Source organism: Grammomys surdaster, unplaced genomic scaffold (assembly GCF_004785775.1).
Source record: "Grammomys surdaster isolate TR1022 unplaced genomic scaffold, NIH_TR_1.0 134, whole genome shotgun sequence".
NCBI classification, from domain to species: Eukaryota; Metazoa; Chordata; class Mammalia; order Rodentia; family Muridae; genus Grammomys; species Grammomys surdaster.
The window spans coordinates 10041964-10060204 of NW_021604592.1; the positions used below are offsets into that span (position 1 = coordinate 10041964).

The 18241-nt window shown below is 44.8% G+C and overlaps 2 protein-coding genes across 2 annotated transcripts; one reads left to right on the forward strand and one right to left on the reverse strand.

Moving 5' to 3' along the window:
- Window positions 1-2510: 2510 nt before the first annotated feature.
- On the forward strand, window positions 2511-13377 carry Mest. The gene is made up of 12 exons (XM_028762628.1): window positions 2511-2800; window positions 5163-5317; window positions 6564-6643; window positions 6996-7073; window positions 7181-7317; window positions 7476-7534; window positions 8814-8854; window positions 9291-9361; window positions 9522-9623; window positions 10286-10362; window positions 11188-11251; window positions 12000-13377. Exons 1-12 carry the CDS (start codon window positions 2775-2777, stop codon window positions 12115-12117), a joined length of 1008 nt encoding a protein of 335 aa, XP_028618461.1. The 5' UTR covers window positions 2511-2774; the 3' UTR covers window positions 12118-13377.
- Window positions 13365-15624, reverse strand: LOC114617102 (coatomer subunit gamma-2-like). The gene is made up of 4 exons (XM_028762629.1): window positions 15506-15624; window positions 14739-14877; window positions 14361-14459; window positions 13365-13932 (listed from the first exon to the last, which is right to left on the reverse strand). Exons 1-4 carry the CDS (start codon window positions 15578-15580, stop codon window positions 13802-13804), a joined length of 444 nt encoding a protein of 147 aa, XP_028618462.1. The 5' UTR covers window positions 15581-15624; the 3' UTR covers window positions 13365-13801.
- Window positions 15625-18241: the final 2617 nt, after the last annotated feature.

The following is an 18241-nucleotide window of genomic DNA, read 5'->3' on the forward strand; positions in this document are numbered from 1 at the left end:
GAGCTGACTTCATTCATCAAGTTTCCTGTTTTCTCAGGTGCTCCAAAGGGGTTTTAGAACGTAGGTCAGATTCTCCTCGCTGTGGAGGAAGCTCCCTCTAGAAATGTCAGTCCTGGTTACAAGATTCCCAAAACGTTTGAACTTTTAAAAGCCTTTCTCTCCAAGCCTTAGCGAATCCCCAGCAGTGCGCGTCCCTGCGGCTCAGCCTTTGTGTCCGAGCTGCTACCAGCTTTCTTTCCCTAACCATTCCTGCGTTCCACGCCATTTCAACCGCATCCCGCCCTTTACCACCCAAGTTATTCCTGGTCACCTCGAGCAAGAAGGATTCCCCTGGGCCTGGACTGGAATTGCTTTTGTGGTTCAGAGCTTTCACCGACTTGCCTCCCCTCAGGGGCTTAAACGTGCCCCCCCCCACTCTCTTGTTCCTTATGGGTAGACTGTGTCCCCCCCCCCTTCAGAATGAGATCCATTGTGGGGCACTCAGTCCATTAATTAGAAAATTGCCTTCATCTTAGATGCTGGTGCTTCGGCCTGGTGAGAATGAAAGTAGAATTGTTTGTAAGGCTCAAAGGTTCCATTGACAGCGAGTATGAAAATATATAATACAGAGGCTTTCCGCACGGGCAGTTGTTAAAACCAGAATGGCTTTACTCTGTAGAAAACGCCAGTTCAAATTTTGCTAAGTAATTCAGTCTTTAAAAGGTTTGGTGGTTAGTTAATATAGGTAGGTAATCCTCTACTTGTAAAGGGGCTAATTTAAATTGCGGTCTTACAGGATTTAAACATCCGTAGCTTCTCATTTAGGACAAATTCCACATTCCTTCTGATGAACTACTCATTCTGGTCTGCCCTCTAGCCCACCCTCCGCCCCTAGCCCCCAAGTCGGCGCTGGCGCCTAAAGGAAACACTTAAAAAAAAAAACCCAAAGGTTACGGTGCAGAGCCCCCGGTGCTTTGCGAAAGCCGTCCCCTCGGGCTGGAATGTTCTTTGTCTCTGGTAAATGTCTATTCATCACTCAAGACAACCCCTTCCTCCCTCCCCTTAATTACTTCCTCCCTTGTGCGCCCTCAAATTCTTGAACTTATTCATGCGGTATTTGTTAGAGGCCTGCTTTGTTGCCCACCCCATGGCGGGATCTGGGATTCAAAAGGTTAATGAGACATGGTTTCAGACTTTGAGGGTCTTAGGCTGGGAAAAAGGGGCCCGGCATGTTAGAAAATATTCTGAAATCAAAAAGAGAATATAAAAAGTGCCACCCTCCGATCCCTCATTCACTTCATAATCCTGTACATCGCCAAGCGGAGGTACTGAACAAGCATTTGTTTCCTGCCATCCACGAAGAAGTGTACCCCAGACTGTGTTACGCGTTCTGATGACCCTCTCTCAGGTGCTGGCATTTTCAGTGTCAGCTGGGTGGTCCCGAACTCCGGGAACATGGGTAGATGCCCACAGGTTAGATCCCCACAGGTTCTGCTGACCCATTGCGGTCCTCTGGCCGAATCTTGCTTTTGCTGGACTGCATGGCTGGGCTTGGATGTTGCAAAGCCAAAGCTGCGGCAAACCAGGCGCCGAAGAGAGGCCTGCAGCGCCCCCGCTGGGCCGGCCTGCGTTCGCTGCATCGGTAGCTAGCTCGTGCCTAGGCTGCTAGAATTTCAGGGTACGGTTCCAAACATCACACTGGCATCATGATGCTCTGCACTTAGCGAAGATGTGAAAGATGACTTTTAAAGGATTTGGATTTTTAAAAATCTCCAGTTTTATCCACACCTCTAGGGTGTTTGCGCTGTGATTGTGTTGCATGTAAATAAAGGAGGCTTGTGCCCCTGAAGAACAGTCCCCAGCGCGGCTCCAGATGGGGGATGCATCAGCTTCTGGGATGTGGACCACGTTGTGCTTCCGCAAAGGACGTGTACCCGTGTTACCATGGGGGTGACTTTGGCCCATCTATGTGATCACAGCCTGTCCATGAATGTGTCCACTTAGCCACAGATACCACAGAATTTGTCCCTTCTCTAGCCGTTTAGCCCTTCCTTCTTTGTTATCACGGGTTAAGGAGCTTGGGGTTGCCGCGTATTAGTGGCCTGCATTTTCAGATGCGTAGTTGCTCTTAGGGCTCAGAACCCATGTAGGAGGTAGAAAAGAAGTGGGTGCCACAACAAGCACCCTAGCCCTGGGGGGATTTATGCCTTCCAGGGGCTGGAGACCGGTGCGTGGTACTAGGGATGGTTTGGGGAGGGATATCTCAGACATTTGTCAGCCTTGCTCGCGGCATTAACGCATGGGAAGGCTTTCTTCGGGAGATTCTGGGGTCCAAGATTAGAGATCCGTGAGGAAAGAGGGGGCAGCGGGTCGATACCCCCGGAGGCGCCCATGGGAGAGGCCCCCCTTCTCTGCAGCGGTGGGGAGGGGCTCTGCGGCGGGAGCGAGAAGGAGGGGCGCTGCGGCATGATGGGCGGGCCAGAGGCGGGGCTCCGTGGGCTTTAAAAGACGGTGCCCGCTTGCTCCTCTCTGCCTCGGCCACCAGCACATCCCGGTGCTTCTTCACAGACGCAGCAGCTTCCAACTCTGCGGCAGCCGCACCTCGCCAAGTGGCGTAGTGCTGCAGGCTCGCCCAGTTGCCGCTGGCTGCCTCCGCTGCTGCTGCTGCTGCCGCGGGCCGCCCTGCGCGGACCGTGGGCTGCGCAGACGCCACCTCCGATCCTGTATCGCTGTGGGCGCCTCAGCGCGCCCTGTGATCCGCAATCCTGCGGCGGGCGGCATGGGATAATGCGGCCATGGTGCGCCGAGATCGCTTGCGCAGGTGGGTGCTGCCAGCCAGTGCCGCGAGAGGGGGTGTGGCTGGCCCGCACCCCGGAGATGCGGGTGGCGAAAATCCTCCCCCAAAGGTTGCCGCGTAGCCCAAACTCGGAATCGCCCTCTCTGATGATTTTTAGAACCCGGGTTTAGTCGTGTGAGAGTTAAGAATTTTAGGATCTTTGCATTACCATGGTGAGAATTAGTCTTTTTTGTCTGGGTCTTCGCCGTGGTACGATTTACGATTTACGAGGTGGTAGTGAAGCAACTTAGGATTCGCGAACGTTGGTAACGCCCGGGTGTGTTCTAGGATTTTCAGAGCTGGTCATTGTTGTGGCGTGATTTAGGATTTCTAGACCACGGCGTGTGATTTAGGGATCCAGGAGCCGAGACTGCCGCAGAGCGACTTAAGATTTCCAGGTTTTGGCCTCTCAGTGGCTTGGTTACCGCATAGGTGTGACTGGATCTTGCCGCGCCGTGTGGCCGTGGCTATAAGTGTTGTTTGGGAGCCAGAAATGGAAACTCCGGGGACACTGGCACGCGGCCAGCCTCTTAAAATGTAAAGAGAATTGTTTGCTTTGGTTTGTGGGTGCACAGCGTAGTTCTCACTACGAATGAATCAGGTGAGCTGGTTTGGCGGAATTAGATAAATATGTTTTTATATCATTTAGAGCAATAAGAAATTAAGTTTGTTATGGGAGTGTGTTGAATTTTTGCCCTAAATCATAGTACCATCAAATAGTAGGGATTGGTCTTAAAAATATTTGTTTAAACCTTTTCGTCTGATTGCTAGTTTGCTTGACTGCTAAAAATGTTGGGGGTATTTTTTTTACCAAGGTAACTAAAGCTGAGAATGGCTGGGGGGGTTGCCCCCCCTCTCCTGAATGGAGGAGGTGCACTGAGGTATGGTCTAGAGAGCGTGGGTGTGGCACCTCCGTTTTCCCTGCGCCAGCGGGAAGCCCCTGTTCGCTCTGCGGTAGGCGCCCCTCCCCGGTGTTCTGCTGAGTCACTGCGGATTCAGTGAGTCCAGCAAGGATGCCCCAGAGGCTACGTGAAAATATATGTACAGGTAACAGGACCAAACAGGTTCTGCAGAAACGTACAGTAACAACAAAAAGACCCCCCACCCCCACCCAAACCTAACGCTTTTATTTGCTTTTCAAGGAGGTTCAGCCGTATAACCACTTAGTGGATAACAGACTGAGATAAAATCATCATGTTCTGGCACTGTTCCAGTCATTTCTAATATAGCCTCGAAAGGTAGAACCAAACCATTGTGACTTTATCGGACAATGACTTTGAAGGAAGGAAAAAAAAGTCTAAGTGCTGTCTAAAGTTCAGGCAGGCAGTCGAGGTTCCTCAGGGGGTGTCGTTTTTTACCCATCATTTCAGGTTTACAGATAGAACCCCCCCCCCAAACCCAGTCAATTTAGTGAAATTGCAGGTAGTGTGGTATATATAAGGTGTACTCATGTTCAGACAAAGACAGCGGGCCAACCAAATGCTTCCACCAGGGCTCTAGCAATTAATTTGTTTCGTTTGTAGCTTTAGTTTAGGAGGCACTGTCCCAATTTATTTAGAGTACCCTTTCCTTGGTGGCCATGGCGAGTCACAAATAAAGGAAATGGTTTCTAATCCTGCCTTATTTCTCGCCTCCAGGATAAATTGATCTGGACCTTTGAAATCCAGGCATGGCAAGCTGGGCTTGCCCCACCCCCCCGCCATGACAAATCTGTGCTTCCCCCCCCCCCCCGCCCCCAGACAAAAGTCTTGAGTGCTAGGTGTGGGGTCTTAATTAAATAAAAGGGAACCACCTCAAGAGTCTGCTAAGAATGCACAAATATAATCTGCTGCCCAGACTTCTGAGAGATTAGATATTCAGGGTCAGGGCAAAGCTGCTTACTGGGATGTCTTACTGGAATGTTCCCAGTCTTTCCCCTCATCAGTTTCTTAGCTCAAATCCAGACAGTAGTGCCAAATGGGGAGTCACGTGGCCAGAGGATATATATGTGTTACAACCCGGGAGCAGCTGTCTGCTTAAGGTCATATAGTAAGTTCCATCTATGCTTGGAAAGAACGGTAGGGAGCTAGTACAGTGAGTGCTAAATGCCAAAGGGTAGAGGTATCTATCACATTCTTCTTGGCAAAATGTATGCCATTGCCACGTGAGGTGGGGTGGGGAGGGGCCGAGTCGGGAGGGGTGGGGTGGGGTGAGGAGGGGCCGAGTCGGGAGGGGTGGGGTGGGGAGGGGCCGAGTCGGGAGGGGTGGGGTGGGGTGGAGTCAAACCTCATAGTGCCCAGGTTTCCCAACCATGTTCTAGTCTGATTTTTAGAGGTGTACAATGTTACCTTGGCTGCTTTTTCTACAGGATGAGGGAGTGGTGGGTCCAAGTCGGGCTCCTGGCTGTGCCCTTGCTGGCTGCATACCTGCACATCCCGCCCCCCCAGCTCTCCCCTGCTCTGCACTCCTGGAAGACTTCTGGCAAATTTTTCACCTATAAGGGACTACGCATTTTCTACCAAGGTGAGAATTGGACTGTTGGAGAATCCCAAGGACGTGGGTAATGTAGGTTTCAGCTGAGGTGCCTATTTTGTGTCCTTGGTCTGCTGTTCCATAGTGAAGGTGGGGGTAGAACTGTACCTGATAGTCATTTCTTTCAGGCCCATTTGTATTTGAGAAATTACTTTTCTCTTTTGAGTGCCCCTGGTGTCAGGTAAGCGGTATGGTATTTAGAGATCCGTCTATACCTTTGCCCACCCCCCCCATTTCCAAAGTCATTTTACTATTTTTCCGTGATTTGTGATATGTACCTAAACCTGGTAAGATTCACACTCAGGACATTCAGTTATATTTTAACCTTCACTATTTCACTTTTCACTTAATCTTTACGACAGCACTTGGAGATAGGTGCCATTAACCTCATTTTATAGGTGAAGAGATCGAGACGCGGATCGGAAAAGACTTCTTTTGGGCGGGGGTCAAGAGCAATAACGAAAAATGTTTGTTTTTCGTAAACCGTTTTTCATTATTGCTCCTGACCCCCTCTCATTGGTTAAAGCCAGTCCAGTAAGTATGCAAGGTTTTTATGTTGGCTTGTTGTTTCTTTCCTAGACTTAATATTTAGTGTTACATCTTATTTGCATAGATTCTTCAGGCTTAATCCAGCACGTTTTAATTGCTTTTAATTAAATAATTTTTGAAAACCACTAGCAGTATTAATTTATATCCAGTACTGTTGGCAAGGTGTTTTATTGTTTGAATAATCTGAAACATGTCACATACAGAAAAAGTTCCCGTCACTGTTAGTCCATGTTTATAAGTTTGATTTTTGAGTTGCATGTCTTCTGCTAGTACTGGACAAACAGTATAAGCTCAGGTGATCCATTGGGAAGAACTGTCAGATCTTAGATGTGATAAGTATTGATAACGTACCAAGAAGTTTTAGCTTGTTGTGATTATAGTATTTTAACTGGTTTTGCTTTTAAAAAATAATTTGAGTTTTAATATTAATATCAGCTAAAATATGGGAATGTCTCTAAAAAATCTAAGTGACGATGAGCAAACTGTTTTAAGGGTTTTCATGTAAAGCATGCCATTACAATTTAAAAGCACAGATTAAGAGGAAGCTCCTGAAGTGTGTCAGCCTGCATGCTAATGTAGCATTGTGATAGAATTAATTTAGTCTGATCTTTTCTACTGAATTAGATTTTGGTGTTGTCAAGGCTGCCTTGCATGAAGTTTGCCTCATTTTTCAATCTCCTCCTTCTAGATTCTGTCGGTGTGGTCGGAAGCCCCGAGATAGTTGTGCTTTTACATGGCTTTCCAACATCCAGCTATGATTGGTACAAGGTAAATTTCTAGGTCCTGCTATATCCTAAAAGAAGTACTCAAATTCAAGATTTTATTTATTTATTTATTTATTTATTTGGTCAGCCCTAGAATTCTCTTGCAGAATTGAATTGCTTGATAAGATCTCATTAAATATAGAATTGCTTTTTATGTACTGTAAGGGGAATAAAATACTGACTGCAGAAAGGAGCACTGCCAAATTAAAGACTGGAGTTATGCTCTCCATATAGCAAATGCTAGGAGTCACACACTTCCCAAGAGGCTCACCTAGGCCTGTGGTGGGATTTTTCACTTTATCCAGGCTGGCATGTAGGGTGGTAGCCGAGTGCACACCATGCTTGCTTTCTTACAGATCTGGGAAGGGCTGACCCTGAGGTTCCATCGAGTGATCGCCCTTGATTTCTTAGGCTTTGGCTTCAGTGACAAGCCGGTAAGCAGCAGCTTGGTGGGGTCAGTCAGTGGTGGGGGTGGGGTGGGTACAAATGTAGGGTCTGGCAGGCACTGTTAACATCATGTTGTATCTCTGGCTTTCCTTAGAGACCACATCAGTATTCCATATTTGAGCAGGCCAGCATCGTAGAGTCCCTTCTGCGGCACCTGGGGCTCCAGAACCGCAGAATCAACCTGTTGTCTCATGACTATGGAGATATTGTTGCTCAAGAGCTGCTGTACAGGTCAGTGAAAGCAGACTTCCGTCCTCTGCACAGACGCCATAGCTTAGATAATGGGAAACTGAATTGTTCTGGGATCATCAGACCTCTAGGGTCGTCTGCAGCCCTTGCAAGGGAGTCAGTGCCCAGCTACATGTGTGTCTCTTCTTGCCCTGCTTCAGGTACAAGCAGAATCGATCTGGCCGGCTCACCATAAAGAGTCTCTGTCTGTCGAATGGAGGTAATTGCCTTGGTGGTAGATGGAAAGTGGGGCGTAGTTTTGAAAAGTCACCCTTTAAGTCACAAAAAAGCTAAAAAAAAAAAAATATATATATATATATATATATTATAAACAGACACCATACATAGGGTATCTTTTACTTTTATTGTTCCATGACTAGTTTTAATGGTTGATGGTATTTATTAAATACGTATTTTCAAATATATAGCAAATAAAAGGATAGCCAAGGTGGTAGTATGACTCAACAGGCAAAGGGGCTTGTTCCCAAGTCTGTGGATATGAATTTAATTCTGGAACCCACACTGTGGAAGGAGAAAGCTGATTCCTACAGGCTGTCCTCTGACCTCTGCATATGTGTCTTGGCACGAGTATATACATAAGCACAATAAACACGTTGTTGTTGTTGTTTGTTTCTAAAGAGTTAGGTGCAGTGTTGTACACCTTTAATCCCAACACTTGGGGGACAGAGGCAGTGGATCTTTGAGTTAAAGGCCAGCCTGGTCTACATTATGAGTTCCAGGACAGCCAGGGCTTTGAACCCTGTCCTGAAAACAGAAACAAAAAAATAAAGGGGCTATCATAAATGTGATTCTGTTGATCTGGCTGGTAAGCTGCATTAATAAACTCTTAATTGGTGGTAGTGCCACGTGTCAGCTGGGAATGAATCTGACCATTTGGAAGTTTTTTGTTTTTATTTGTGTTTTTTTTTTTTCTGTCATCAAGATGCTCATTAATCCAGAAATGCCCAAATGCCCAACCTAAATGCCTCAAGGGCAGCCTGGGGGAAGAATAGTGGGTCCGTCCCTTTATCAGTGGAAAAGAAAAGTGATTTTTCTTTTACAAGAACCTACCTACTGAAACATACAAGTGTTTGCAGATGAGTTCATGACTACTACTGTGTTCCGGGCGTAGGGGCCTGGGGGAGGTGCTGAAGGGAGCGTAAGCCGAGGCGTCAGCACGTTATGGAGGAGCATATAAATTACTCTCTCCATTTCTGTACCTTAAAATGAGGAAAGCAATCCCAGCGTGCTGCAATCTGTCTATTAAGCAGAGCATCTTGTAGTCATTAGCAGTATAGTCGTGCCGTAGCCTGGTACATGCGCGTGCAGTTCCGTGTTAAGTACAAGCTGTTGTGGTGTGCAGAGCTGTTTTTATTCACAATTCTGTTTTAGCAGAAAAAGCTTTGAATGTAACAGTGAATGGGTAGATAGTTTCTTGTAATGGCTGTGCTATTACCTTACATTGTTGATAAAGGACTAAGAAGCCTCTCTTTCCACAGGTATCTTTCCTGAGACCCACCGCCCTCTCCTTCTCCAAAAGGTTGGCAGCTTCACTGCATAGCTCCCTTAGACATCTGTGACATTAAAAAAACTAAAACCAAAAACACTGGCACCTTTTAAGGACCATACCTGTGGTGATGAGCCAGTCTATTGAAATCTTCATTATGAATTCATGTAAATCAAGTTAATTTTTTTCTCAGTCAAATAAAGCAGGCTCTCCTACATAAAACCAAACATTTCTGAGAAATAAGAGATGAGCAAATATAATACAACTATATGAAGATCTGTGTCTTAAGTATGATATTTAAATAAGTTGAGATCCTAAATAAGATGATTTCATCAATTATAAGGGATTATACATTTATTTCAGAAGATGTGCCTAAGTTCTATTTTAGTTTTTGATGGAAAAGATTTTGTCTTGGGGTTGTCAGCTCCCTCTGGATCCTTGATTTTTTACTTTCCTTTCTTACCTGTAGCTCCTCAAAGATGGAGGTGTGCTTTCACCCATCCTCACCAGGCTCATGAACTTCTTTGTGTTCTCTCGAGGGTAAGTCAAAGAGTGACTATGCACTGACAACAGTGTAATGAAATGTGTTGCTATTCAAGCCCTGGACCACAGCTAGCCTGGGCTTGGAGATTTTGTAAACGTCTGGCACTCTGAACTCAGTCTATACAGTCTCACCTTCCTGTGTTTCTACTCTTTTCAGTCTCACTCCAGTCTTCGGACCATATACTCGGCCCACTGAGAGTGAGCTGTGGGACATGTGGGCTGTGATTCGCAACAACGACGGGAACCTGGTCATCGACAGGTAAGACAGGCCTCTCTTGGAGGGAGGGGCAGATGTAAGATATTTGTTCTGCCCCTTGCTGGCTTACTCTCAGGAATGCTGGTTAGGGATCATGAGGCAAACCTTAAGCAGTCCTGCTCTGGTTTTTTTCCAGAAAAAAAATCAAGCATAGGTGAGCCTTGCTCCTAAGCGTTTGGCTAAATAGCTGCAACTCTTAATGCTTATCTGCGTGAAAATGACGCATTGACTTTGGTATATCCTTCTTTAGGGTTTTGGTTAACATTAAATGTTACAGAATGTTTTAGTCATAGTTTTGAAAGGCATGAATGTGTCTCTCTTAAGTACAAAGCTCCTTTTGCCTGTTTTTTTTTTTTTTTTTTTTTTTCAGTAGCAACAGAGAAATGTGTTTGAGAGTCACAGAGCTGGTTAGTAGTGAAAGCAAAACTGGATTCTTAGACTCCGATTTTAAATTAACCAATTTTAATTACTCCTTCTAAAGAGCGCATTCCCCGTGTAATGACTGCAAAGAACCATGTGCTTATGTTGGTAGTTGGTGTTGTGTTCACATGCTAACATGGATGGACGAGTCAGCTACTCCTGGCCCCGAGGCTGCTTCTGTACATTGTACTGACACTACGTCTACTAGGTCTTGCTCTGCTCTTGCTGACTCGCCCGTGTTGTAGTCTTTTACAGTACATCAATCAGAGGAAGAAGTTTAGAAGGCGCTGGGTGGGAGCACTTGCGTCTGTGTCCATCCCCAGTGAGTATTTGTGTGTAGTTGTTTGTTACTTCTTGACAGGAACATTTGGGAAACAGTGACTTAACATAATTACAACTCATAGAATCTCCCATGCAAATAAAAACATGCACTCAAGTCAATCTGAGTCTTCCATTTAAAAACAGCTCCATTTGGCCTCAGTATATGCTATATGATATTTAGGACATACTTTTTACCTTTGTCCCTCCCACTTAAAAACAGAACCCCAAAACACATTTAGCTGGCCACTCTATTCACTGGCACCCCTATTTCCAAACAGCTGGCTTACCAGAGTGAGGGTGTAAGGTAGAGGACTACCACAGATACAGCTGGCATGGCAGTATGGCAGATGCCTGCCACCGTAAATATCAAACTGTTGGGACAGGAGGCTAGTAAGGTCATTTATTAACTGAAGCTGTAGGCACCACTGCTGTGCCCTCTCTGTGTCCACATTTAAAAAGGAAACTAACAGCACAGTGCCTCCCACATACTAGTTACTAATCAACAAACTGTTGGTGGACTTCAGAGGTCAGAGGTCAGTTACAATCAAGGAAACTTCAGTGAGTGATGGTTCTATCAACATTTCTAGAAAGCAGATCTTGAAAGTGAGTTTCTCCCTTTGGCTCAGGGCACAGAAGAGACCAGATAGTCCCATGTAGAAGATTGACTTCTAGAAGTTCTTTAAGCTCATCTAACAAGAAGTGAGGATTTCTATCATACAATTTTTAGTGACATATTTTATAAATTAACGAATGGAGGTTAATTTTAGGGTAGCAGCAGGAACACAGATGTGAGCTGCTAGAAACTCCTTCCTCTTCTTTTTCCTAGTTCATTTTATCTATGGGCCATTGGATCCTATAAATCCGTATCCAGAGTTTTTGGAGCTGTACAGGTGAGTTCTTGGAGGTCTTTCTTTTGTCAGTATTTCTTCCTGACAGGGTTGTTGGCACTAGGTATTGCATCTGACCTCATTGGAAACAAAATAAGCAGAGCAGTTAGGGACAGGGAATCGTATTCTTACTGAGAGGACAGACCAAGAGATTTGTTATACTTTTTCTGGATTCATACATCCTGTTCTCACCATCATGGCTGCCATCATTTCATGTGTTATTCTGAGCCAGTTCACTCATCTCAACTGAGCACTTAGCAACAGCTCACCATGAGAAATGCCTCTTCATTGGTTGTTACTCCTTTAGGGTACTTACTTAGAAGGTGCTTGTCTGTCATACCTTCCTATGTCCTAGTGGATACAACCTGGCAAAACCCAGCTTGCTTATAATTTTAAACAATCTCCTCATGAGATTAAGGAAGGTTCTTTGTTTATCTTTGCGTGGGCAGTGAGTTGCTGAATGAGCCACCTGTTGATGCTTCTCTAAGGAGCTGAAAGTCATGGTATGAGGATTGTTACAGAAGTGTTGTATTTCCAAGATGTTGTCTGTTGGGTTCTGAACAGTTGAAACCACTGTGAGTGGAACTGGCAAGTTTATCTGCCTCAGGTATAGTTTCCAAGTAGGAGATGAGTAACTCTGTTGGTTCCTTCCAGTGTGGTGTGTCTATAGGGCGTTTGCGGGGCTTCCCATGCCTTACATCCTCTCATCCTCCAGCCTTAAGTTCACCTCCATGCTGTTCTCTTCCACTAGGAAAACGCTGCCGCGGTCCACAGTGTCGATTCTGGATGACCACATTAGCCACTATCCACAGCTAGAGGATCCCATGGGCTTCTTGAATGCATATATGGGCTTCATCAACTCCTTCTGAGCTGGAAAGAGTAGCCTCCCTGTATTACCTCCCCCATTCTCGTATCTGTGTGTATTCCACTTAGAAATGCCCAAAAGAGGTCCTGGCCATCAAATACCATCCTTTCATAAAAGTCCATTTTATTCACATTGGTGAACAAACTACAGAAAATAGGCAGCTGGAACTCTAAGGATGCCATGGTAGTCCACCTCATCTCTAAGGGTGACATGATAATCCTCTCATTCCTGTGACATCTGACCATGTAAATACTTCTGCTGTTGTTTTGTGTAGAAAGACAGCATTAGATATTCTTTTTTTGTGTTAAATGCTCCCCCCCCCAAAAAAAACCCAAAACCATAATAACAACAAAAACCCAGTTTCTGTGGACTTTATTAAAATATTTAGAAATGCTAACTTCTGGCCCTCTCCTAACTGGAACACTGGACTACAGAGTGAGGGAGGAACTTGCTGTCTCCCTTTCACGATCTGTGAACAGCTTATGAGAGGGAGTGTCTTGTCACACCTGTACATTTAGTTTCACCAGCTGCTTCTAATTATAGACAGTTTTTGTTAAAAACAGACATTGCTTAGGGGGCTGGGGAAGTAGCTTAGTGGTAGTGTGCCTGCCTAGCATGTTAAAGCTCTTGGGTTCAATCCCCAGCACTGCTCCTACCCCGTTCAACGCCCCCCCCCAGCCCTACATAGACTTTGGCATAAATATAGTGTTCTGAGTATGCGGCTAAGACTGACTTGCATACTCGTGTATATATTTACAAACAGTTGGCCCTTGCTAAGAAGAAAACCTCATTATATATAGAATTTGTGAATAAACAGATTGAATTATTTACAGAATTTCCTAAAACCGTAAGGTATTAAGAACTGCATCTGTGCCAGAGACTTACTGTTATTGTGTAGAAAGTCCAAGCTGAACAGTAAATAACGGCCTGCCTTCTCGCGTCTCAGAGCGTAGGTGCATGCTCTTCCAGGGCTCAAGTGGAGGAGAGGGGACTACTGTAACAGCCCAATGTCCCGCCTCCTCTTACACGATGGCTGCTTAGCATCCCACTGGCTGTCAGAAAGGCTGTCTCACATAACTCCTAGACTCAGTTAGACAGGCAAGTTCCCAGATACTTTAAGAACAAATTCTGGAAGACCTAAGAGAAAATGGTGCTGAATACTTTTTTAAGCCACAGTTTTAACTTAGTTAAAGCAGCATTATTGATTATTTTAAATTCATTTTTTAAATTAGAAATTTCAAGTATAGCAACTTTGAAACTGGAATGAATGAGTGTTTATTTTCTATTAATAAAAACAAACTGTGACAAAAATGGATTCCGGCTTCCCCTCCCCCTCCACCCTTCTGGGACAAAATTTTCCAACATTGCCAAGAGTTTTTCACACATTAAATAGAAGCATATAATGACGCTAAGCAGCTGTAGAATAGTGTAAGTAGTATCTGGTTTTCAAGCCCACTCAAAGCTGCATTGTCATACCAAGGCTGAGGGAGTAAAGGAGGAGGGAAGAAACACTAAAGTTCATGCGCAAAGACAGACATTGTTTGATCTGCTGGCTCAGGGCCAAACACTTGGATTTGCTTCTTCAAAGTCATTATTAATCTTTAAGTGTGGTTCTGGGAAGTTGATGGCACTAGCCTAAAATCCACCAATAGGGAGGGCATAGCAACATCACCCTTCCCAGCAAGAACCTATCCCACAGAAGCCAAGATAACATCCACAGGTGTTCTCTCTTTGCTTCTCACAGTCACCTGCATGGTCACTCCATCTGCTAGGGCCAGCCTGGACCGCACCAGTAAGTCATAGCCACCTCTATAAATCCCTGAGAGAAGAAGTGAGGAGAAGTATATTAAGAAGTATTATTACCTCAAATAAGCTCTGACTAATGGAATTATCATGTATTGCCCGCACCCCCTTTCTATTATTTTAGTTCAACTTTTATACACATTTACAGGAAATTAATCCGACAAATAATCCTACTTTTTCAATGTTGATATGAAATGCCAGGTACATGGAGGTATTCAGTGACACTGGCTTGGTGCACTCAGGCAGTGCTTAGTGGGAGTGGCAATGGCATCTGTTACACACTGAAGTATTTTAGGCCAGATGTGCCTCCTAAAGAATGACGTAAGGAGAGCCTGTAAAATCAGCTGCTCATTCTGATTGGCTTTCCAGTTGTTACTTAGTGAGATGACGGAGGCAGTGGGGCACGGAGTGCCTCCCCCCCCCCCCCCGATGGAAGTCTCTTACCTGCTAGATAGAGGGAATGGGAATTCTTATTCTCGGGTACTTTCTCTGATCTCTCACATGGCTGCATACCGAGAAATGTGATGATGTTGTTGACAGCTTCTGTGGAGAAATTTAATGTAACAAGAATTAGAAAAGTTAAACATGTGGGTCTGCCTCTGCCCCACCATATCCTAGAAGCTGCAGGTGCACAGGATGTAGACTAGAGGGAGGCTACTAGCCTAGAAAATGGCCGATTTGGTCAGATGATTAAGACAGGTACCTGGTTTTGAGCAGATGACTTAAAACATACTCAGCAGAGAGGAGTTCTTTCAGAATTGCACGTATGCCTCCTGGTTTTTATACTGGTCCCAGGCAGCCCACTGGCAGCAAAGCTCTTACCTTCAAGGGTTTTTGTAGAGCTCAAGGCAAAGGTTTCTTCTTTCTCAAAGGCATCTCCCACTTCTTCCCAGGCAGCAGCAAAGTTAGGTTTTAGTATCTTCTGAATATGGTCAGACACAGTTACTTCAAGATCTTCCAGCTAGTGGGCAATAAGCAGGGATCAGTAAATAAAAGTCCTTTGAGTCTACAACAAAGATAGAAGAAACTGATCATTTATTATTATGTATCCTAGCCATACAAAGGGCCGGAGGGAAGCTCTTCCTCACTAATGTGGTCTGTGTGAGCCTGATGCTATCTATAGGTCCTAGTACAGAGGAGCGAGAACAACCTGGCAAGAGCTAAGTGTACGCTGAGTGCCAATGGCCCTGAGTTCACAGTAGGCATGTGGCCACACTGAGGGCACAGAGCACCTTCTAAATTTGAGACCTCCCCCCCCCACCTTATGTCAAAGCTTTTCAGTTCAGGACTTGCCAATATTAAAACCACCCAAATGAAAGTTTGCTGAAGCCAAACCAAAACCTATACTTTACTTATAAGTCAATCACATTAAAAATGATGTAATTATCTCTTAGTTATTCCCATTAAAAGGGGGGGGACTGAATTTCTTTGCTGCAGTTACAAAGTGTTCCATTTAAATCCTGGCATGACAGTTCCTTTACAGAGAGGGCTAGTGTAGGTCCCATGTGTTTTGTCAGCTGTTTATAGAAAAGTGCTCTTGTGAAAAGAAGTCATTTAATGTTGCAAAGATCTCTGCAGGGAAGACTCACCACGTATTCATCCTCATATCCATCTTCATCTGGAACGCCAGTGTTAGGGTCACAATCCCGGACTGTGAACTTCATGGTACAGCTAAAGGTGCCTGCAACTGGAGGGAAGAGCAGGCACACCCACATGAGTGCACAGAGCAAGCACACTTCTGTCATTACTGAGGAAGCACCAGCTGTGCTCACCACTGTGTTCCACATTCTCAAGTCTTAACATACACATGCAAACCCTGTTTTAAGGTAGCAGTTCTTGAAGCAGCTTGCAAGCTGATCAAAAAGTCAGTTTCACAAAGCATGATTTGAAGATATTTCTGTACTGTGGACTAGAACTGTGCACAGAAGAGATGACTTGAGGATACTGTTTTTGTGTTGATGTGGAAAAAGGAGGGGGAGAGATTTTGTTGGGACTTTTTGTCATGCTGGTCAGTCTATTTTGAAAAATTTAGAACCACTCACTGCTCTAATACACAACAAAGCAAACACTACTAACAGCAAAAGCTGACAGCTCATCAGATTAACACTGACCAAGTACATGGTCTCAATGCTTTTAGACTATGGACTGAGTGGATCTACAGAACACCAGAACAAACTGCTCCAAATCAACCTTCAGTGTGCAGTGAGTAGGTGAAAGTGAGGTTTTACCATTGATAACATCTGTTTCACAGTGGAAAAACACATAGCCACTGTATGTGTCAGATGACTGACAGAAATAAATGAGTAATAAAAAATTGACAGAATTTTGGAAAGTAAAATTTTGATGAAGATGGGATTTTCCAAACAGTTTGAAGGAGACAATTTGACCAGCATGGATGGAGGAAAGGTGTCTATGGGCTAGTCAGGGATCTGGAAAGAGTTCACATGCAGACAATACTAGACATTGAAACATTAGGAAGGCACTGTGGGGGATAAGCAAGAGAAGAAAGGAGACTCCAATGTAAATATATGACAGTATGGGCACCAAGAGGTACCTGTTCAGTCTGTAAACATTCACTCCATCCTCCATAATGCATCCATGCATCTACCCATCTCTCTTCCCTTCCCTTTCTCTCTTATATAACTGATATATATGAGTAATCTATTGATAACACTGTAATTCAATGCCTAAATCCTTCAATATAAATTTTAATAGAGTGCTGTGTAAAGCTGCAGGATTAGGAGCCTAGGGGTAAATTGGAGACACAATGAGTGGGGGACAGCTAGACCACGGACTGGGACAAACTGGTTGTTTTTTACACAGAAGACAAGAAAGAGGCCATTTAACAGTGCTCTGGATGTGACAGATAGGAAAAGGCTGAGGAGGAATGTATAAAAGGAACCTCTGTGGCACCGTTTTCATTAACTGATCTGGTTGACACAATGAGGACTTGTAGGGAATCGGCCAAGGGCAACAGTACAAGCCATAGTAGTAATGCATCAGTGTAGCTAGAGAAAAGGCAGACACTGGGAGAAGTGAGAGGAAGTCAGAGGGCCCTTCAGGGGAAGAGCAGAACTTTACTATCATGAAAAAGAAAAGGCAAAACCCAAAAGGAACAAAGAAAACAAAACCTGCAGACCTCTGTTAAAGAGGTCTTCAAACTGAGGTATATTTTATAAGGACTTGCTAACTGCTAAGGGGATTAGTAGGAAAAGAATACAAAGTTGGGAAGATCAATGCTGAAGCTGGACAGGGAGAGGGATGTGCAGCTGGGCTAGTGCCTAGTAAGCACATGCCAGAGTGGGGAGCTGGAGAAGTTAACCACTGAGGGGAGGATCATGGCAAAAGGGATACAGATCTGAAGATCACTAGTTAGCTGAAGAAAAGGGTGTGCCAAGAGAGGGTTAAAGGAAACAGCCTACCCACAATGATCCACATAGGTTTAGACTAAGCTGAAAACAGATAAAATACAGGACACAGGAAACTAAGGAGCATGAAAAGTGTGTTAGGCAGGGAACGTAAAAAAAAAAAAAAAAAGTGGTTGTTTACCGAGCAGCGCTTAATTCATGGGAATGCTGCACACAGAGCAGAAGGGATGCTGACACAGAGAATATCAACATTAAAGTTAACCTCAGATATAAAAGAGCCAGCATTAAGGAAGGATAGGTATCAAATGAGGGTTAACACTGTATTCTTGGACCCCAAATCAGGAGGGAATGAAAATGAAAGGTTACACTGGAAGCAAAGAGAAGGAAACACATGTAGAAGGCCAACAAGCAGAAACAGTGTAGAATAGGGTTCAGATGGTAAGCCCTGGCAGAGCCCAGTGTACAGATGTGCACTGTACAATTGGCCACATTTGGGCATAGAGACCATAGTGAACAGCACAAGGAGGAAGGACTGAACAGGAAGTGTGGGAGGGGAATTGTAGGATCTGGTTGTTAAGGAAGGGAAAATTTATAAGGATGAAAACACCAGATTGCTGATAAAAAGTGACAGCTGACAACTTTATGGAGGTATTAGGATTGCTTAGTGGACAGTGTGGGCAGGTAGCTTGTCCTGAGACTAGGTCACTGTTGTAACATGGAGAGTGAGTGAAGATTATGAGGAGGCAAATACATCTAAAGACTTGTGCCTCCATGATGACCACAGTGGGGTGGAAGTGGATAGCAGCACATCTCGTAGTGAAGACACTGCAGCTATTGCATGGTGTGGCACTGACACTGCTGACAGGCTCCGTGGACCCTGGCTGACAGTGAGTGACATGATCCCTATGCAGCCTTGTATGAAAGTATTACAGACAAGACAGGTTAGAATCTGAGGAA

Bases quoted from the DNA above. Each gene is read 5' to 3' on its own strand.
- LOC114617102 (XM_028762629.1), bottom strand. From the start codon at position 15,580: ATGAAGTTCACAGTCCGGGATTGTGACCCTAACACTGGCGTTCCAGAT. The intron at 14,878-15,505 runs GTGAGTCTTCCC...ATTGCCCACTAG, and splicing joins GATATGAGGATGAATACGTG to CTGGAAGATCTTGAAGTAAC. The intron at 14,460-14,738 runs GTAAGAGCTTTG...ATTTCTCCACAG, and splicing joins CTCTACAAAAACCCTTGAAG to AAGCTGTCAACAACATCATC.
- Mest (XM_028762628.1), top strand. From the start codon at position 2,775: ATGGTGCGCCGAGATCGCTTGCGCAG. The intron at 5,318-6,563 runs GTGAGAATTGGA...TCCTCCTTCTAG, and splicing joins ACTACGCATTTTCTACCAAG to ATTCTGTCGGTGTGGTCGGA. The intron at 7,318-7,475 runs GTCAGTGAAAGC...GCCCTGCTTCAG, and splicing joins GCTCAAGAGCTGCTGTACAG to GTACAAGCAGAATCGATCTG.